This window comes from Coffea arabica, chromosome 6e (assembly GCF_036785885.1).
Source record: "Coffea arabica cultivar ET-39 chromosome 6e, Coffea Arabica ET-39 HiFi, whole genome shotgun sequence".
Taxonomy (NCBI): Eukaryota; Viridiplantae; Streptophyta; class Magnoliopsida; order Gentianales; family Rubiaceae; genus Coffea; species Coffea arabica.
Genome location: NC_092321.1, coordinates 142,949 through 164,442, shown reverse-complemented (window position 1 = coordinate 164,442; position 21,494 = coordinate 142,949). Strand labels below are relative to the sequence as shown.

The following is a 21,494-nucleotide window of genomic DNA, read 5'->3' as shown; positions in this document are numbered from 1 at the left end:
AACCACTCCTGGAAAAAGTAACTACTCACCAGCAGCAGTAGTAGTAGTCTAGTAGTAGTAGAAGTAGAGGACTCGAGTTAAAATCGTAGTGCCTGATATAATTAATAATAAAATGCGTCTCTCTGCTCATTTGTTTTGCAGAGCAATCGGAATCGGAATCGGAATCGGAGTCAAGTCTCTTCTACTACTGCCGCTACTTCCTCCTACATATTTATTTATAATCAAAATAAATAGATAAAATGTAAGTTAAAGATGCTTTCAAGCAAAAATTATTTCTGCTTAACATTTGGCCTGCGTATTGGAATAAATTGGTGGGTCGAATGTTTTAAATTATATCTATACCATATATATAATCGGAAAGTATTGGATTTGGTATAAACCTTTTTTGTCATTTTTGTTTTACTTTTAACTTTACTCTCACAATAAAATTATATATATATTTATCCTTTGATTGCATATTACTCATATGATCCATCCATCAATGTAACTGCAACTAATTTTCACCTGTAACCACCCACAAATATTATTGTAACCACTGAATTAATTAAAATTTTATTCAAAAAAACTTTTAATAGATCAAAGTTTAATTTTTTATGAAAATTTTATACTAAATTCTTTCATATAAATATTATACTAATTGCAACTAATTTTCACTTGTAACCACCCACAAATATTATACTAAATTCTTTCATATAAAAGTTGGTTATTCCTAAATTGCACACACATGAGGTGTGCCATTATCACTAGTAGCTAGTATTAGTTAATTTACAAACATTGGTAGCAGCCATAACTCCTCGCGGTCTCGTAAGCCAATTTGTTCGTCAACAAGACAAGTTTGTGAGAAAGATGGCATTCCTCTTGACACCTCCGTATACTCTCATCCCGTGATTTCGGTTTTCAATTTTGGCCCTCGATTTTCAGACTTTTTCAATATTATTATTTCAACGTTTCTTTATTACTATTTTATGTTATGTTGTGGTATATGTAAAATAATAAAATTAAACAATTATTGAAGAATATGTTTAGACAATAGTACCCAAAAAATTCCCAATAATTAGTTATACAAACGAAGTAAATTTTGTGATTTGGGCCTGTTTAATGAGTGTTCGATGGGTACCCGTTGACTTGATTTCATGCGTTAAATATTGTGGAAAAATAGAGTTAAAATGTAGGATAATGATTTCTTTTTTTTTTTTTTGTTTCCACTTACCTGGTAGATAGATTAGATGTGATTTGGATGCATTAACTAGCACTCATAAAAGAGAAATCGTTTTTAATTTTTATACTTTTATAGAAAGTCACATTTTTAGTATTTGAGCATGATTGATAACTTTGAAAAAAAAATAGGCATATATATTTCTATATATCAAATTTTAATGGCATAGTAATTGTTGTTAAAATAATATGACTATCCTTTTTGAGCTAAAATTTTCATGGTATTTTGATATGAATTGATAAGGGTTCTTTTAGTATATTATAGAAAAAAAAAATTTAAAGTCATATTTTTGAAATTCAACAATATCCTTAATCGAGAAATAAGTAAAGGTGTGCATCGCTAATTCTAGTTTTTTTTTTTTTGGTGCAATGGAAAATAGTAAATTGATGCTAGGAGAGGATTGATTGGGATCTTTTAAGGCGAGAGAGAATTCAAATTTACTTGGAAAGACCAGAAGAGAAGATCCCTTTTTATTCAGAAAAAAAAAAAAAAAAAAAGAAGATAGAGGTGAATGTGGACAGGGCATAGACCTCATACCGATCGATTAAATCTATTATTGTAGAGTTTTCTACAGAAGTATTGAATTTGTGAACTTAATAGTGTGCATTTATTTTTCTATTTTCTTTCTTTTATTTAAAAAAAAGGAAAAAAGAACTAGTGTGTGGTATCTTATCTTATATTTATCTATATTGCACATAAAATGAGAGGAAGGGATTTGAGGCAAACATTTGTTATTTTATGAACTTTTATTTTTTGCCCCTATGAAAACCATTTTTACTCTAACTACCTACACATTTGTTGTCAAGATAACTACCCATGAACATTTTTTACTTTTAACCATTTAAGCATGTATTTTCAACATAACTACTTCTGAGCATTATGGTTATCAACACAGAATTATTTTATAAAAAAAAAAATTAAAAGATTAAAGTTTTGCTTCAATAATGAAAATTTATTTAAAATATATGACTATAAATATTATATATTTTTCATTGGACACATATTGAATGTGCATTTAGCAGTAGTATATATAAAGGGGGATGAGGGGCATGATGTAAAATTTTTGTTTTGTCATTTTTTGTATTTTCTTGTTTAAATTCCCACAAAAAGTTAAATAATAGAAACCGCCAATAACTTTTCTTTCTTTGTTTGTACAAAACAAAATTAAAAAAACTCACATTAGAAAATCTAATAAAACCTTTAATAACTGCCCATTATTTTTTTATATAAAATTTTCTTTTAATTTACACACTCACGAGCGTGCATTTTCCGCTGGTTTCTTTTTGTGGGTGACCCAGAGTAAATCACCATTTGTCGCCAGTGGAGGCCGGAGACGATGGACGGACGGCTGTCCGAGACATTTATGGACACGTGTTTGTCCATGCCAATCTCCAGTGCCCACACTATGGCCACTACATGTGGGGTCCCTCCAGGAGCATGCGTCCAATGCTAATTGATGCTTCCAACCGTGTCTTAGCTGGACTGACAGAGTGGCCGACACTACCGCTTTCCAATACTTCGTCGTTTCAGCCATCCCCTACCTAGCCGCGTCCGCTGCCCCACCCTACCCCACAACATGCCTCCCCCTTTCCAAAATTGTTTGTTTAGACACTCCATTTTTTCAAATAACATTTCTTTTGCATCATAAACATATTTTTAATTTATTTTTTATATTATTAATCATTTTTTATTTCTCATATATTACATCATAAAAATATTATAATTATCCAAATAATATTTAAAAAACATTCCATGCAAACAGATTAATGAATCCCCAATCAACTTCCTTGGTGGATTCTACACATTCCTCGACGGCCTTGATATTTGTTGCCATTTTTCTAATTTGGCCTTGTTTGGATTGCGATTTTTCGTCGGAAAATTACGTTGTTTTCCGTGATCACATTTCCCTATTACCTTTTTCCCTCACATACATCAAATCGCTACAGTAATTTTTCCATGAAAAATCATGGAAAATGCAATCCAAACACAACCAAGTTTTGCATCATTTATTGTTTTTTCCCATGTACATGATACTACAAAAATCTGGCAATAAGTTTAGAATTCATTTTTTACCATTCAAATAACCTCTTACTGCTAACCCACTTCAACTCAACCACACAAACACTTATATAGATAATTGCTTGATTTAATTATTTGTTTGATTTTTATGATTTTTTTTTTTTTTGCATTAGTTCAACATAAGATTGTTTTCTTACTTGCACACATACATCGAGTGTGCATCAATCACTAGTATGTATTACTAGTCATCCAATCAATTAGAGGCTAGATAAAGGTATTGCTAAGATGTATCCATATACGTAGGATTATTATAATTTATTACATTATTTTTTTAACATTTGGTGCTACTATTAATTTATCCTTTAACGTTATGTTTTAGCCCTTAAAATTATTATTACTTGACCCCATAAACTATTTTTTTATTATCAATCTACCCCTACAACTATTTTTAGGCAATTTATCCTGCCATTAAATCAATTTATCAAATTTAAAAATTTTACAAGAAGGTACCCTTCTATTTGTATAATAAAAATAATAAAAAATGTACAATGGCTCTTCTCTTTTCTAGTGTCAAGAAAAAAAGTCAAAACATAATATTTTTTTTCTTGGTAATCTTATTAATATTGGCAAAAATAGAAAGGTATGAAGGGAGAATTTGGGGGGGGGGGGGAGACAGAGAGGCTAAAAAAATATAAATAAGAAAGAATTCAATATTTTTATTATTTTAAATTTACTTTTCTTTTATATTTACCACAAATTCCAATTTTAATTATGACAACATTAAAGTAATACGATAATATTATATATATATATTTTTTTTGCAAAATCTAATTTTCCGTCCCTTTTTTCTCCTATCTTACTTTATTTTCTAGTATTAATAAGTGCAAAAAGAAGAATTTGAGAAAACCTTTATATTTTTATGTTTTTGAAACTTTTAGAGTGAGAAAATAGAAGAAGAGCCATTCCAATTTTTTTTAATTATACATAAAAAGGGTAAATACATATAAAAAATTTTGAACATACTGATTAGGTTAACAATGGAGTAAAACGCTTATAAAATAATGTTAGAAAATAAAACGATTATATTACTATAATTTAAAGGGATAAAGTGATAATAACAATATAGTAATGATATAAAATAAAGGGGTATTTTTGTTAAAATTTTGTTAACATATTGAGTTGAATTACCTATGAGGGTAAAGTGATTAAAAGATAATGTTAGGAAATAAATTGATAGTAGTGATGTAATTTAAGGGTGGTAAAATAATAATAACCCATACATGTGATAGAATAAAACGAGTAAAGAAAAATGGAGTGTGTTGGAGAGACGTATGTTTTAAAATTCGAATCGGATCGGCTGGTCCGATTCGTCAAACCGAAAAATGGCCGGGCATTTGGGTTGAGTCAACTTTAAAAACAGCGCGTTTCAAAAACTTAGCAAACCCAATTTCAGTCAAAAAATTGGGTTTGACCGAGAACCAGTGAAACCTGATAAAACCTAGATTTTCCATTTTCATATTTTGGTGATTTTTTCCCATTATCTTCTTTTGATAATTGGCTAGAGGCTAAGAACCAGTCTAAAAATGGTATTACAAACTCATATTAGGAAAAATTTTCCATTATCTAAATTCTTTAAACCCATTTTTCATGCAACTAAAATTTGTTGCAAATTTGCAATCAAAGAAAAAGGAAAAAAGAAAAGAGCAAAAATTGGAAGAGAAGAAAGAGTTTTCATGTTGGCTTGCTATGTGATAAAAGAAAAAAGAGACTTGTGGTATAGTCTAAAGGAGAAGAAGAACACAGAGAAAAAAAAAAAAGAAAAGAAAAGAAAGCAAGTCACGGTTGGTATTGCTTTATTATCTGGATCTTCCTCCTCCTTAGTCCTCGACTGGTCGCCTGCTCCTCCACGTGAGTTTCCTTCTCAGAAGCCATGAATCAAAATTAACTTATAAAAACCAAATGGCTTTGTTGGGACTCGAAGAACAAGGCTTCGTTTTTTTTTTTGGTCAAAAACGAAGAACAAGGCTTTGTTGGGAGAACAAAAGATTGAAAGATGGATCATATTATAGTAAGCGACGGCACAAAAAAAAAAAAAAAGAAGTAAGAGTTAGGTTTAACATTTATTTGTTTTGAGTGCCCTAAAACTTTTTAATAATTGTGTTTTAGCCTTTTATAATTTTATTAACATGTAAAATTAACCCATCGCATTTTTCAAATTACATTTTTTACTCATGGATTTTAAAACTATTTAAGTAGAGTTCTTTTTGGACTAAATCTAAACTCAACAAATAAAATGTAAAGTTGTAAACTGCTAATCTAAGAAATACTTTTATGTATAATTTTAATTGTCTATTATTAATATATATTTATGATGATTTGACATTTGATTGAATTTACTGACCCCTAATCCCTGAGCTTAGGTGAGTCGATTTTCGATCTGAATCTAAAAACAGACTGCCCAAAAAGCTGGGGTCTATGGACTAAAGCCCATTACCACACAGAATGGCCCACCACAGATATAAAAGCGCAGCGTTCGAGTGGCAAGGACTCGCACGTCTCGAACTCCCAAAAATAAAGCAAAAGCGCAACCGGCCGTAGGGGAGCAAACGCAGCGACTAAAGCAGCAGCCTAAGCAAATCAAGCATCTTGGTGGTGGTGGTGGTGGTGAAGGAAATGGTGGGGTGGCGGGTGTTGGAAGCATTTCTACCGTTGGGAATCATAGCCGGCATGCTTTGCGTGATGGGGAATGCTCAGTACTTTATCCACAAAGCCGCCCATGGCCGGGTAATCTCTTCTCTGATTCAATTCTTACCCTTTCCTTCTTTGCCCCGATATTTCTATCAGATCCTTTCTCTCTCTCGCCCTAAGCACACATATTTCAATCATCTTAATTAATCATTTTGTTTTTTCAGTTATTCTTCCTTTAATATTATTTGGTGTAGTACTAGTAAATTATTAGTACTAAAATAAAAAAAGGTAATTTTGATGTTTGTTTGGCGGTAAATACTGCTGAATTGACAGCCGAAGCACATCGGCAACGACGTCTGGGACGTGGCCATGGAAAGACGGGACAAGAAGCTTATGGAGATCCTATCCTCTCCTTCTACTCCTAATTAACAGCCCAACCCAGGCAAGGCCCTTTCCTAATCCCACCTTCCTCTTCCTGCTACTTGTATATCTATTTATATCTTCTGTTACTTACTTTAAATCAACCTCTCATTACTTAAACGAGTGATGATCTTGCTAGTATTTTAAGTCAACCAACCTTATGCAAAGATTTAACCTAGCGACTCACAATTTACTCACTGGAATATTTGTAACCCGCTATGTCCATTGAACTCATCCATGGAGTTGCTACGTTGCCACTCCTAATGATTTTTAGAGCAACTAACGTATTTGTCATTGCTGAAACTCACGTTTACCTTTTGATTAGTGTTGGCACCTCTTTTACTGGTGGAAAAAATCGTTGACTAATTGGACCATTTCTAGGTTGTGATACTTCAAAAGGAGTCTCAAGGCCATATAAGTTGTGCTTGATCTCCTCATCCCTGCATATGTGGCATGCTTAAATGTATTCTGCCAGTGAGTGGGCTAAGATCGGAAGAAATACTTCAGCATCATATCAAATTTGATACTGGGTTTTCACGTGGTTCCCATTGCCTCAGTATACCAAAAAACAATGAACAAAAAGCATGAATAAGAAATTTAAAAAGGGGACTGAAAAAAAAAAGAGTAAGAAGAACGATAAACTCGCAATCTGTTGTTATATCTCCTCCTAAATAGAGACTGTGAGGGAAACTGGGGATGGGCTTCTGGAGTACATCATGTACATTCCTGTGTCTTCTACTTTTTTGATAATGTGCAGCTATAGCTTCTTAGTCAATACATGTCGTGGGTTCTAAGGTTTGTTGGCATTCTGAAAAATGGAGCTTTCTCCATGCATGGTCTTGAATGCTAATACTTCCTGGCTCCCTCTCTCTTTCATATGCACACAAACACAAAATCAAGGCACCTTGAGAAGTTATATAAATAGTGTATGATTTTGGTTCAGTATGTGCCGTTCACGGCAATAGTGACTTGGTCTCTTGGGTACTTTTACTGGTTCCTCAATTACTTATTCACGGGACTCTAGGATAAATAGGAGTGCTTTTTATTGTTTCTGATTAGTGTTGGATCATTGAGGATCCTAGCTCGCTGGTGTCCATTTCTGCATACCATCATAAGCGGCCAATAAGAAGTTATTTGTGGGCCTCGTCAAATTTTAAGCGTAACTTTTTTTTTTTTGTGCGTAGTTCTGAAGTTATAACAACTGTTTTTATCTGTTTTAGGTTGATCTTTAAATTATCTGTGGGGATGCAGAATTTTGCTCATTAGAGCCCTTCTTTTTATACAAGTTTGGTTGTCGTGATTATTTTTTCAGCCTGAAGATTGTAATGCATTTTAGGTTATTTTTTATTTTTCTGCTTAGCCAAATGTTGTCTACCTATTAACCTCAGACATGGGTGGCCAGTTCGGCTCTGTGGTTTTACTCTTGATGGGTCCTTGTAAGCCTATTTGTTAGTTTGACAATCACTTATGTGAGAAGGTAGTACAAGGTTGCTCGAAAGATTTGAATCTCCTTTTCTGATATTATTGGTGACAGCAGTTGGAAAATTTAATTTACATCATTTTCTTGTCATCTAACAGGAAGCACTATTGGTGGAGTTTTTGGAAATAAGTTGCTCTTCAAGGTTCCCAGATATTGAAGTTGTATGCAAACAAGTTGAATTGTTGTCTCCTTCTGCAGCTTTCTTTAAGCTTTTGAACTTAGAAAAAAAAAGCATTCATCAAGCTGATGTTGATTATGTGAATTTGATGGATGATAAAATGACTATAGATGTTTGAATAATGTAGTACTTAACCTATGTTTTAGTTTTACCCTAGGTCGAATTTCCATAGACTTTGTTGCGATATTTTTAGCCAAATGGGCCATCAAGTGGCAGCTGCTGTTCAAGAATTTAGGGAAGAATGGCATGCTATTAACCGCCCTCGTATTTTTGTCCCAGTTGGTTGTTGAGGAGCGTTAAGGAAAAGAAGATGAAACTTCTCTTCTTTTAGAGTACAGGGAAGAAATGAAACGACTTAGGATTGTTGGTGAGTTTTCCTCTAGTCTAACTTTCTGAGGAAAGTTGGTATTCTGACTTGTGAGCAAATTCAGAAAAGATTTCTTCTATATACTGATAGTGTGCATTTTTATCATTAGATGTATGACACATAATCGAATTTGAATTTGAAACTCAAATTTTGCATATGTGTCATATATGTAATCGTGATAGTGTATACATCGTCAGTGTATATAAGATTTACTCATTCAGAAATGGTCTTGTCTCCAATTTTTCCACTTTGAGAGAGAGTGGGACGCTTTCTCTCCAGTTTCTGTGTCCAGTTGAAGAATACCAGGTGGAAGAACTGATTCTTTTTCTTTGATTCGACTCCGCAATTGTATGATGGACGGAAGGGGAACAAATGCAGGATTTCACGAGGGCAGGGCAAGTGGAGGCACCTGGGGACGAAATCCACTTGACAATATAAGGGACACTTTGAAATTGGTTATTATTATTTTTTTAAATATTGGTGGGGTGCCGGTGGGGGGGGGGGGGGGGAGGTGGGGATTTGTGATGTGGTCTGGTGCGGTTTGTTCAGCTCAATAAACCAAAGTTAGCTCATCGGTTGCAACCATTCTTCTTAGCTAAAAGTCACTGGGATTTTATTTTGAGTCGGTTGCAAGACTCTATATATTTGCGTCTCTCTAAACCAAATAGGTGCATTACTACGCGCCTTTAGAGGTTTGAACTTTGAACTGGAGTAAAACTTGTACATTACGCTTCATTTGGTAATCAACTCATCTGAGGGGAGTTGGCTCCAAAGCCAGCTGACTAAACACTGAAGATAAAGAAACAACAACGAATCAAATCTGGACCTTCTTCATCGAACGACTTTAAAGGAAGTAAAGGTGCTTACCCAAGTCTCACGGTGAACAGAGCATTTAGTCGTACCTTGTCTCTCTATATTAACTACCGTATCAACCAGGCAGCCTAAAACCTCCCGCCCGGGTTTTACCAGAAGCCTCGTGGAGACAGTTTACTACTTGATCCTGGTCATCATCAACTACTCCAATTAAGTTGCCAACAGCTTTAGACCAAAGCTAAACGCTCCTCCTTCACTCGCCTTCTTGTGTAAACATCAGATGAAGAATGCCATCGCAAAAACATCAAATTGGAATTTTTGTTTTCTTTATTTCTTGTAGATGGGACAACAGCAATATCCATGGTCAAAAATGAAATCACTCTAGCCAGCAGCCTAAATGCAGACCACCACGCCGCCTTACACAGATAATACAAGCGTAAAAATGAATTCTTGTTTTTCTTTTTTTCCCCCAATCCAGGGAGGTAACAGATTATTATGTACACAAATAATCCGCCTATAATACTAAGCAACCAACAAGAAGCAAGGGAAAAAAAATACCGAATGAATGAGATGGGTGAGCAGTGGTGACTGCTCAAGGCACGTATTCAGTCTCAAGGGTTGGTTGCGTCCGCGTGACAGTAGCAGAAGGTGCTTTAGTGCTCCCAACTCGAGTCATATGCAGCGCCTCCCCAACCTCTGCAGCCTTTTCCATCTGTTGCATTTTCTTCCTCGTCTTGAACTTGAGCATCCAGACGACGAGCAGCCCTAAGAGAACCAAGAGTGCTAATCCCCCCAGCACGGAACCCACAATTATCCAGACCGCCTTTTTATGGTGGTGGTTCTTCTTTCCTCCTCCTTTGCCACCAGGAGGAGGAGGAGGAGCTGGAGGCGGCGCGGGTGCAGGTGACGGGCCAATCGACTCGACCACAATCGAGAAATGCCCCTCTCGAAATGTTGCACAGGTGTTCTCAGATAACATAGCGCTGAAATTGAGAAGGCCCTGCAAATCAAAGGAGACGCACTTGGGAACCGACCCATCCGGTACTGCTGTTCTGGTCATGACCTCTGAAAATCTGATAGAGATGGGTTGTTCGGTAGCCTTGATATCCAGCTCGGGTAAGTTAGTAGCCGAGAGGTTGGAAGCATCGTAAGCAAGGAGACCCAGGACTGGGGCTAAGAAAACATAACCAGAAGGTAAAGGGTAATAGAGGGAGGACCAATTGCCCAAGTTGTGATACACAAAAACAAGGCGTTCCACGTAAGGCTCCTCAACAACACCCACGGGAAGCTGAAATTCTTTATACATCGGGACGCCCCTAGTCCTCAAGCTGCCACTCCGGAGCCTTAACCCCGAGACCTTAATCCCAGTCAAATTGTAGGGGACCCGTCCATCGTAGACGACACCAGTCCTGGGGCGAACAAATGAGCGGTAAGCAGAGTCCTGGAGAAGTGCATCCAGGGCCCGTGCAGCGCTAAGTGAAGCAGCAGGAGAAGGCAACCAGAAGAGCCAAGTAAGGAGGATAAGCATCGAGAGACTTGTAAGAAACCCCATCCCATGGATGCTGCTGGGTTGCTTCTTCTTTGAATTTTATGAAATCTTTCTCAAAACGTACAATCAGAACAAGGGAAATTTTTGAACAACACTCTAATAATTACACATAACTATTATTACTGCTTGGGGAGTTGGGAGTAGTAATATATATTGGAGGAAATGGATCTGAGATCCAGAATGGATACAAGTAGCCAAGGTCGAACCCCACCCCCCGATTTTGGATTGAACCAAAAAAGGGAGGTCAGGCCACGTAGAATCAATCAATCTTGAAAAAACTACAAGTTGTAAATCTGCCCCAGAATGGAAGAATGTTACTACTACGGTCTTACCGTACCAGTACGCTAACACTCCACGAGTTAATGTGTAATGTGCATCTCTTTTGCTTTTTTTTTATACCGCAAAGCAAAATGATAGCTAAAGTACAACGGTAACTGTAGATAGAAGACGATTAAGGGCGGAGTGGGGAATAAAGCTAAAGAGTGAGAGAGGAAGGGGGGAACCGTTGCGAGATTGCAAAGCAGCTTGATACGCTGCGAGTTTTAACTCTTTGAGGAGATGGACAGATGCAGCAGCAGCAGCAGCCCAGCAGCACTTTCTTTCTTTATTTCTTTCTTTTTCTTACCACCAGAGCAAAAAAGAAGAAAAAAAAAAGGAAAGAAAGAAAGAAACTCTCAATTCTTGGGGAATGCTCGTGCAGATGATAAAAACACACAGGCGATGGCAGTGAGCAGCAGCTCCTCCTCAAGCAATAGAGTGAAGTAACGACATATCATAGGAGCATCTTTGTTTCAAATCGCCCCCTCGAATCAGCCTGCTCCTTTTGACCGAAAAAAATAAAAATAAAAATAAAAATCAGCCTGCTCCTCAGCACTCATTCTTTGGGTTTCTTCTTCTTCTTCCCATGTTATCTTTAATTGGGATAAAATCAGTTGAGAATTGAAAATTTTCAATGGGATTAAAAAGATGACTGACTGAGATTTGCTAAGAAAGTAGGGAACGGAAAAGGAAGAGTGATTTGCTAAGAAAGTAGTAGCAGTATTAGGCTGTTAGCATTTGGAAAGGCAGAGAGCACTGTTTGGTCCGTAGATTCCCCCTTTAAATCTCTAAATCTATCGAATAATAAGAATCTGAAACCAAAGGCAGCAACTTCTTTTTTTCTTTTCTATGACTGGAGGAGGAAGAAAAAGGCAGGGCAACAGATAAAAAGACCCTTTTCCCCCACTAATACCCACCAACCCAGCCCCTCTCTCTTCTACTAGTAACATTATTAATTTTTAATAAAAAAAAGGAGAAAGAAAAGAAATACCCCCCCTCCCCCCTCTCTGCCCCGGGGGGGGGGTTTTTTTTTTTTGGGGGAACAAACGAAAAGAAAAAAAAGAATCTAGCAGACTGCAGCACTTGGGGGAAGAATTATTTTATTTTTTAAAAAAAGCCACTAAATTTGAGAGGGGAAGAGCAGAGATTATTAGCTGAAAAAACCCATGTAGCGTAGCCGAAGGAGAGGAGCGGAGCGGGCGGGGGAGGCAGTGTAGCCTGCAGGGGCTGAAGAGTACACGAATTTTCGGTAACTTGGAAGTTTATAACCGAGAAGCCCCAGGGTTGGCTGCCTGGTGTTGGGGAAGCCTCTTTAGGTTCTGGCATCGAGTGGTCGCGGTTCGATCCTTATTAACACGTCTTTAGGGGGATGGGGTCACAAGTGCAATGGGATTAGTTGGACTCGAAATATTATTCCGTTGAATCCCGAATACCCAAAGCATTAGCAAAAAAAAAGAAGTTTATAACCGAGAAAAGGGATTGCATAGGATTTGGATAAAATGCGGAGTATTGGATAAATATTTGATTTGGAATTCAAGGTTATAGTATTTTTTCTTCGATACATCACCTCAAAAAAATATTATAATATTCTTACAAAAAATTATCCCAAATAATTTATTATCTATAATAGGTCTTTAATAATATTTTCATAGTTTAGTTTTGTCCTAATATTTTTTCCTTATCATGTGAGACAAGCGAGATATTTTCCTTTGTCTAAAAAATCTGTAATTACAGGGATAAAATTTAACAAGATCTATGTCCACAAATGTATAATAATTTTCATTAATATATAAGGGGTAAAGTGCAAAACTACTGTATTGGTGCCTCCTTGTGTATTTACCTCCCGGCTTCAGTTTTTTACCAATCAGAGAGGGAAAGGCGTAGTAATACACACATACATACGTGTATTTACCATCATCATCACTCTGTATCATCACATACATTATACGTACGACTTTCATCCAAGAAACACGTAAAGTTGGATTGGGATGTAAAACAAATTAGTATTTCTATTAAATTGTTCTGTCTCCCGGTATTATTTTAGACATTGACTTTTGGGTCGCATTTCCCTGTGAGGAGCTTTGGTGCCGGTGCTTAGGCATTTCCCTGATGATTTGATTTGTTAGTACTTCAGATTGGTAACAGTAAAAATTAGGGTTGGGAGGGGAAGAAGAGATGATGTACTGGTACTAACTTTTTTTTTTGGGGGGGTTGACGAATCATCGTGTTTGATTCTCATTTCTCAACGACGACGACAACATCAACATCAACATCAACGTCAATTCATTACAGTTTGCAAAGCCTTTTTCGACGGAGTTTCAATCTCTAACAAGGTAATTTCTTCCCCCAATTCAAATTGTTGTTGCCAATGCCTTCTGCCCCCGTACCCTTATTTCTTTCTTCCATAATCGCATCCTGTCCAAATGCAAATATTTATGTATTAGAAAAAAATGAAAGAAAGAAACAAATGGAGACAAGGACCCAATCCTTAATTTTATCATATGCTTCAATCTGTTATTACTATTTCTTTCGTCTTTCATTGGTTTAATTATCCTGCGATTACGTGCTTTGCTTTACCTGAATCAAGCCTATTTTCCATTTGCTTTCTAGGGTTAGGTTTAGGGTTAGGGGATCATCATCATCATCATCCTCCACGCGCATGGAAGCGTCCGTTGGCAACAATACGGACGCTGCTTACAGACCTACCGGTGCTTCTGCTCCTAATAACTCTTATTCTAACAATACTAGTAACCACCACAACAGCACAAGTGGCCACCACCACCCGTACCACCCCCCAAGGAGATTTGGGGGAATGCAGCTCTCTGCTTCCAGTATTTTTCGTTCCCCGTTGTCTGCATTGTTGGAATACTCTGGAATTCTCAGAAACCGCCCCTCCTCTTCCTCTGACAACCACCACCACCACTACAACTCCACCTTGTTAAACGCTTCTGGAGTGTCCCGCCCCTATCATGATGATCACCTTCAGTCCCGCCTCCTCCTCGACAATTCCTCCTCTGCAGTTCCTGCATCCCTCAACATTTCCAACGCTACTGGTGCTCCTGGAGGGGAGGTTTCGATTAGGATCATTGGTGCTGGGGAGGACCACCTCAACAGGGTTAGCGCTCCCTTGCCTTCCCCTGCTGCTGCTTCTACTCCTGCACCCCTCAGGGAAGTCAATGCCCAAAATGAGGTCTTCCTTCAACCTATTTCCAGGACGACTTCATCAGTCTCTTTGGAAGGTCAAGGTGATCGAGGAGCGGGTTTAGGGGTTCCCAACAGAATTCCTCATCCCACTGCTACAAATGTTGACACTGAGGCTGGCGATATACCTGGGTCCGATAATAGGGACTCTTCTTATCAGAGATATGATATACAACAGGCTGCTAGGTGGATTGAGCAGGTTCTTCCATTCTCTTTGCTGTTGTTAGTGGTCTTCATTCGGCAACATTTGCAAGGTAAGCCCTTTTCTTCACCTCTTTATCTGATTTTGGTGGCACACTAAGTAATTTTGGCGATAGCAGATTTGACGTTGTTACTCCCAGAGCAAGTGTCCTTTTGCTTGCTTCTTTAGTTATAACCCTGTGGTTCTCTTTGGTGCTTTCGCTTTCTCAAAGTATATCAACCTGTGCCAATTTCTATGGATGTGCCTTTGTTTAAAATTCTGTTGCTAATTCTTCTTAAAGTTCATCATATGCGTGATGATGTGGTAAAGGCTGCTGAGTATGTAACAGAACAGCTCCCCCACCCCCCAAATCTTTTCACCTCACCATATGCATGATGATGTGGTAAGGGCAACTGATTGCAACAGAAACTTCCCCCTCTCTTTTTCTCTTTTTCCGTCTCCATCCATATGAACGTTTTATTCCTTGGGCACCACTTAAATATATTTATTATGTTTTAGGCAAGTCGTGTTTGAAACTTGGAATGCACTAAAAGAAATGCAAAAATGGTCATCCGTGTCTTGAAGGAGGATAGATATCAGGTTTTATGCTTTAAGATTTAACTGTTCAACATTCAACATATTGCCTCTCTTAACCCTCTTAGTTCTAGCTATATGAAATTTTCCTCTTACAGATTCGTATGCTCTCTTTGCTCATTTTTACCTTTTTCTTTTTTCCTTGATTATATGCAGTATGCAAGATATTCCAGGGTCATCTTGGAGTCCGTCTTAGATTGTCTAAACTGCTATGTACATTCAGCTACTTAAGACCACATGAGAACCTTTGTTCAGTTGGGAACGGATCCTATCTGGTTCTAGCTTTTGATAGCCACTGTATATATTATCCAACCAATGGTTGTCTTCATTGGATGCCGTGCAAACATGTAGGACACTATAAGAGTCATTTTACTGCTACAAGTCCTTAGTTGCTGCTTTATCTCCCTGACTTAAAGTGGTGCTTTGGAGCCCTAAGTACCTTATTGTTTGTGTAGTAAATTTTCAAATTGATTCTCTAATGCAAGAACTTGCAGGCTTTTTTGTTACAATTTGGATTGCCGCGGTGATGTTCAAATCAAATGATATTCTACGGAAGCAGACAGCTCTTAAGGTGCTTGAATTAAGGAATTGGTTTGCTGAGCTAGAAGTCTGACTTCTTGCTTCATCATTGTTGTTGTAAAAGTTTCGCTATTGAGCAAAGAAATTGCTTATGCTTGCAGGGAGAGAGAAAGATATCTGTTTTGATTGGCATTTCATTGGTTTTCACACTTCATGTGGTTGGCGTTTATTGGTGGTATTGGAATGATGATCTTCTGTCTCCCTTGGTCATGCTTCCACCCAAGGCTATTCCACCGTTTTGGCATGCTATCTTTATAATAATGGTGAATGGTGCGTGTGAGTCATTAAATCATAGTCATGGCTTTTGTCTTTTGGTTGAAAAAGTGATTTATATTGGGAAAGAGAGGGGTTTGCTAGTGTAATAAAGTTCTTTTTTATAAGAGCAATTAGCATGGAAATCACCAAGTGTTGCATTGCAATAGTAGAGTTTTGCGAATTTCACTCTTTGCCCCTAGGAAATTTAGTGTAGCTTATGGACATCTTCCAAGCACCATAGATTTGTACATCCATTTATGTTTGCACTCTATCTATAAGTCTGTCGCTGTCTTGTGTACACCGTCAGATTGGTACTCACCCACTTACTATATATTTGATAGAAACCACTTAACAATAAATAAATTTATGTTTCCAACACTTTGAATGACTTTTTCAGTTTTATTTTCTACATTTCAGACACTCTGGTCCGTCAGGCTGCTATGATTCTGAAGTGTATTCTTCTAATGTATTACAAGAACAGCAGAGGACGAAGTTACCGAAAGCAGGTAACACTGATTGGAACTTTTAAATTGAAGTGCTTGCTAGCTATTTATCTTTTATGATGCAAGATCACCTTTGAATCTGTCATCAGCATCTGACACGAGGTTTTTGTTCATAGGGTCAAATGCTCACTTTGGTTGAGTATTTGCTGTTGCTTTACCGTGCTTTGCTGCCAGCTCCTGTTTGGTATCGCTTCTTTTTGAACAAAGAATACGGGAGTCTTTTTTCGTCCCTAATGACTGGGTTATATTTGACTTTTAAGCTCACATCTGTTGTTGAGAAGGTAGAGTTTAAATGTGCATTCTCTTGTGTTCCTCTTCTTCCCTTCAGTTTTTTATAATTTTATGATCCATGACTTAAAATTGTTTGAATTCATCTCTGTGTCTGTTATAATATTCATTTAATATGACATTTTTTTCAGGTCCAATGCTTTTTTACAGCTTTGAAAGCTTTGTCATGCAAAGAGATTCATTATGGAGCTTATGCTACTTCTGAACAGGTAACTTCTCTAATTACTGCTTAAATTTACTGTAAGTTTCAGCTCCTCTTTGAGTTCCACAAACGAAATTTACATGCAAAATATTTTTTTCTCAAATGAATAAAAAGATCCAAATATGCAACTCCACTGCAATTCAATTGCATGGTTTTTAGTTGTCTAAGAAGTTTCTGATGCGATTTTCTTCTTGTTATTGGAAATAATATCATTGAATTTATCCTATAGCTGTCAATGTTAAACCAATTAGTTTGACTTGCTGAAACTGGCCCATTAGTAAATGGGTTTCATTATGCAGTAAATTTTAGTCGGGTCTAATTGGGTGATCCAATTAAATCCAAATAATTAGTGGGTGTTAAGTGTTTTCATTTGAATCACCTGTTGGATCCAATTAAAATTAATCCTAGATATAGACTCAATTTTTGGTGGTTGTAAACTGGGTGAATTTATAAACCCATATAATTAGTGGGTGTTAAGTGTGTTAATCTGGATCACCCATTTGATCCAATTAAAATTAATCCTAGATGTAAACTCATATTTTAGTGGGTGAATGTTATATCACCCTCCAATCACTGACTGTTCTAGATATTGCAAGATATATTTACCGTTCTTTTCCTTTTCTTTAATATTTCATTCTTTTTTCTTTCTTTATCCTTCTCTCTCCCTCCCTCCCAAAAGTTTAGCAAAATCTTCAACTATTCTGTTGATTGATTCATGCATTAATTCCTAAACCATTTTCAAGTTCTTGTAAAAGTGACGTAAATTTATGATCCACCACTTTGGTTACCCTGTGCAATGTTCTTCCCCTTTTTTATTCAGGTAAAAAGATTTATTTACTATGCTATGTTTTTAATTTTTTATTACAATGATATATTGTTTTTCTTGGTAAACAAGATGTGAGAGAAAAAGTAATTGAAATTTTAAGTAGGTCATGAATGGCTAATTAGGTGACCACACCCTTTTAAGGTCATACCCATTTGTGGCTCGCCCATTTTGATGCATTAATGAAATGGGTAATATTGGTTGACCCAATCATACCCATCACCCAATTATGGCCTGCCCAAAGCCGCCTAAGTCACCCATTTGGGCAAGGTCTACTTTGTCATTTCACTTTCTTTCTTACAATACCCCTTTGCTCTTTTTGAGCTGATGGATTTTCTGTCGTTATGGTAGAAAAGAGATGCTGATTTCTGAACTAGTTCTCTCAAGCATGCAGCTCTAGAACTTTGTCTTGTTATAAATTTCTTGCTCAAGTATAACTGTTCAACTCATTCTGTGCTTGTCCAGGTTTTGAATAATGCTGTTCTGAAAAAGCTTAATCTTGTTTTTGAAATTTTCGTAAGGAAGATGTCCTTTGATTTTGTGGAACAGCCATTTCTGGTATCGCTATTTTGGAAGTGATTTAGAAAAGAAAAGGCAATGCAGAAAGGGCTCTAGTTTCTGTTTTAAGTTTTGTATTTTAGTGTATATTGATGATTTACTCTGTTTTCAGTTGCAAATACCATTTTCTATTTTGAGTGAATTGGGTACTTCAGCCTTGATTGTCACGTGTATGCATGTGATACATACATACATATATCTTGGTGTGTGTGTGTGTGTCGAGGCTATTGTCTTGCTAATTGAAGCTCCCTTAGAAGTTTCTTTCCATCTACATCGTTATTTTATTTTTCCTCCCTAATGAATGTGCTTTTGTTACCGTTTTTCTTTGCTTTTGTCTGAGGTAATGAATATTCTCTCACTTTTCGCTTTCAGTTACCTGTAAAAGGAATAATGGCAACTTTTATCTTATTTTATAATTTGGACTATTATGAACTTTTTGGCATTTTTGTACTTCTCTCTTGGCCATTTTTAGTTTGTGAATGGCATTGCCCTATCTTCATAATTGATGTTGATATTTTATGACTCCTGAGGTTGATGCTTAACCCCAAGCCTGCAGGCATGACCTGGGCATAACTTTATTGATATCAACTTTATTGGCACAACTTTATTACCTTTGTCTTCGGTTGGAAATAGATATCCCAAGTTTGACATGGGTGCTCAGGCTCACAAATGTAATGCTATCCAAACTTCCTGTTGAAGATGTCTCACACTTGCTATATGCTTTTCATTGTATGAGGTCTAATCAATCCAAGGATTCTTCATCCAAAAGCTGCTGCTGGCTTAATTTTGAGCTACCATATAAATTACTTCTTGCTTCTTGTTGTTGTTACTCTGTTCTCTTTCTTGAACACTCTCTTGCCTCCTGTGCCCTTGGGATTTTGTTGCGATGGAGATTTAGTTATACACAATACATGCTTTGGCGTCTTATTATGAGTTGGAGATTTTGGTAGGCTGAAGTGCATCCAAGCATAACGGTTTGAATGCTTTTTCAAGTTCCAATATCATGTGCATTTTTTGGGGGTGCTTGGTTGGTGGTAATGACTGTGCCAGCAGATCTTCAGTTCTTTTAAGGTATATGGTTTATTTTATTTTCTCATGGAATATAAATGTTTACATCTATACGATCCAATGCAGGTCAATGCTGCAGGGGATCTGTGTGCTATTTGCCAGGAAAAGATGCATGCTCCAATCTTGTTACGGTGTAAACACATATTCTGTGAAGACTGTGTGTCAGAATGGTATGTGTGGTTGCCCCTTGTTTTCCTTTTTAACTTTCTCTTACATGGATAATTCAGATTTTCTCCTCATCGCTTTGTCAGTTGGTACCTCTGACTGACAAAAAACGGTTGATGGTTGTCCTGGTCTGCCATTGTCCTGCACTTTTAATATGCTTTTTATCTCTGGAATTAAAGTAAGCATTAGAAGACTATATAGAGTCTGCTTGTTCTTCTGTGTTTGTTGAATAAATTGCAGACAAAATTAAAAGAAATGTTTGATTGTTCTCTATGTTTTTGTTATTAAAATAAAGGCATCTGATGGCAGTGGCAGGATTTTGACACGAGGAAGGATGTTTTTTCTGCTTAGAAAGAATTAAAATCATTACCTACGTCATAGTTCGGCTGCCTCTCATCTATCACCTCCAGTTTTGCCTCTTACTCCAACTTCCCAGTATCGTACCCCAGTATTGCACTTGTTTGTTTTGGAAGTAATACTTGCTCTTTTAAAATGTCATTTTTGTTTGGTTTTGACCATCAACGCCTTCTTGTGATCAAGTTTGAATACTCTGATAAGCCATGAGAATGGGAAGACAAATCTTACTGCAGCAGTCATGTACAAAGTGCGGGAAAATAGATTGGTTGCAAAATGAGAAATTTAACTTTTGCGCTTATGTTGGAATTAGGTTTATTAATAAGAAAAAGTAAAATAACTTCGCCACCGCCTCTATATGCTTTTGGATGCCTTTGTTTCTTTGCTTTTCTGCTTGTCAACCTCGTAGTGCATGCAGAATTCAGTAATGTGATACACCCCACTAGGCTAAATATAGGTTTTGCTAAAATTATACCGTCATACTTGTAATGCAAAGGTTGTGAATAACTGAGATTTTGTGGTTCCAGGTTTGAGAGGGAAAGGACATGTCCTTTGTGTAGGGCTTTGGTGAAACCTGCTGATCTTAGATCGTTTGGGGATGGATCAACCAGTCTGTTTTTTCAGTTGTTTTAAATTTCATAGAGTTGAAAGAAGGGAGATTTCTGCTCAATAGAAGCCCCATTTCTTAAGCTTCTGTGCACCCCATCGCAATAGAGAGCTGCTGCTGCACCATTGAAGCTTGTTGATTGCTGAGGTGGCAAAATAGAACGGAACAGGCTATATGATGTAACTGTAAAAATGTATGTAATGGATCTTGAAAGCTACTGTAGTTGCTTAAAGTGATTAAGTTATACAAAAAATTTCAGCCCAGTGTTTTGGGGTTTTGTTGTTGTTGTTTGGGGGGGGGGGGGGGTGGTAAGGGGAGTTATATTTGATTGTCCGCACGACGCCCAGTTTAGAATGAAATGCCTTGTTGGATTTGGTAGAACGAAGAATCATCATTGGCTAGTTATTAGTTAACCCTTTGGAGCTGGAAAAAGAGTTAAATTCACGACCTATATCAAATTTCTCAAAATGGTATCCTGCGGAAGGAAATAGGTTAGCGTGAAATGCTCAAGTTCCAAAACCCATGTATTCGGGAAAAGTTTTGTCAGCCAATTCAGTGAATGGCACGTATTAAAATTCGCAAGTTTGGGACAAAATTTGGCTAATGTGCCAATGAATTTCGTAAGCATCGAAATAATTGATCATCTTTTGATTTCAAATTCGTCCAATAGTTTGCTGTCCGAGTTTCTTCTTCTTCTGCTTGAAAAAGCTGTTGCCGTTGTCAGGTTTGATCAAATTTTCACATGAATCAAAGTCAGGTTCGACCTAACTCCATCACGCACTTGATATTTGGCTTCTTCTAGTAGATGCAATGGCTGAGGAGGGAAGCTAGCGTCACTTTTCTGGCATAATTTTTGTCAGATGTGTTCTGTGATTTTGGGGGTGGGTGCTAATTTAGAAAGGAGCCCACCTTATTTGTTTATTTATTTATTTTTGCTTATTCTGTATCACTAGTGAACCTAAGTATTAAAATAATAATAATAATAAAGAAGGAAACTCCATCCTTTCGGAGTGTTCAACAAAATACCGAACGCCACTTGTCATATCTCTGCAGGACTAGTAGTTGGTT

At 36.9% G+C, this 21,494-nt stretch overlaps 3 protein-coding genes across 4 annotated transcripts; 2 read left to right on the top strand and 1 right to left on the bottom strand.

Moving 5' to 3' along the window:
* Nucleotides 1–5,779: 5,779 nt before the first annotated feature.
* Nucleotides 5,780–8,172, top strand: LOC113697198 (NADH dehydrogenase [ubiquinone] 1 alpha subcomplex subunit 1). Its single transcript, XM_027216709.2, has 3 exons — nt 5,780–6,019; nt 6,257–6,365; nt 7,922–8,172. Exons 1-2 carry the CDS (start codon nt 5,909–5,911, stop codon nt 6,350–6,352), a joined length of 207 nt encoding a protein of 68 aa, XP_027072510.1. The 5' UTR covers nt 5,780–5,908; the 3' UTR covers nt 6,353–6,365; nt 7,922–8,172.
* Nucleotides 8,173–9,485: 1,313 nt separating this feature from the next.
* On the bottom strand, nt 9,486–12,369 carry LOC113697114 (uncharacterized). The gene is made up of 2 exons (XM_027216582.2): nt 9,740–12,369; nt 9,486–9,597 (listed from the first exon to the last, which is right to left on the bottom strand). The coding sequence occupies exon 1, from the start codon at nt 10,731–10,733 to the stop codon at nt 9,774–9,776; it is 960 nt and encodes a 319-aa protein (XP_027072383.1). The 5' UTR covers nt 10,734–12,369; the 3' UTR covers nt 9,486–9,597; nt 9,740–9,773.
* A 607-nt stretch (nt 12,370–12,976) lies between these two features.
* LOC113695790 (uncharacterized) lies at nt 12,977–20,689 on the top strand. Of its 2 annotated transcripts, none has more exons than XM_027214943.2 (9): nt 12,977–13,381; nt 13,659–14,503; nt 15,519–15,595; nt 15,705–15,879; nt 16,276–16,364; nt 16,478–16,642; nt 16,781–16,858; nt 19,367–19,470; nt 20,347–20,689. In XM_027214943.2, exons 2-9 carry the CDS (start codon nt 13,708–13,710, stop codon nt 20,450–20,452), a joined length of 1,590 nt encoding a protein of 529 aa, XP_027070744.1. In that variant the 5' UTR covers nt 12,977–13,381; nt 13,659–13,707; the 3' UTR covers nt 20,453–20,689. The 2 variants fall into 2 exon arrangements, with proteins under 2 accessions (XP_027070744.1, XP_027070745.1); XM_027214944.2 differs by having other exon boundaries at nt 12,982–13,381; nt 15,705–15,873.
* Nucleotides 20,690–21,494: the final 805 nt, after the last annotated feature.

What these genes read in the sequence shown, in the direction of transcription:
- LOC113697114 (XM_027216582.2), bottom strand. Translation starts at nt 10,733, where the DNA reads ATGGGGTTTCTTACAAGTCTCTCGATGCTTATCCTCCTTACTTGGCTC.
- LOC113695790 (XM_027214943.2), top strand. Translation starts at nt 13,708, where the DNA reads ATGGAAGCGTCCGTTGGCAACAATACGGACGCTGCTTACAGACCTACC. An exon ending in CATTCGGCAACATTTGCAAG is followed by an intron (nt 14,504 to 15,518) that starts GTAAGCCCTTTT and finishes AAGAACTTGCAG; the next exon opens with GCTTTTTTGTTACAATTTGG. An exon ending in CTTATGCTACTTCTGAACAG is followed by an intron (nt 16,859 to 19,366) that starts GTAACTTCTCTA and finishes GATCCAATGCAG; the next exon opens with GTCAATGCTGCAGGGGATCT.
- LOC113697198 (XM_027216709.2), top strand. Translation starts at nt 5,909, where the DNA reads ATGGTGGGGTGGCGGGTGTTGGAAGCATTTCTACCGTTGGGAATCATA. An exon ending in ACAAAGCCGCCCATGGCCGG is followed by an intron (nt 6,020 to 6,256) that starts GTAATCTCTTCT and finishes CTGAATTGACAG; the next exon opens with CCGAAGCACATCGGCAACGA.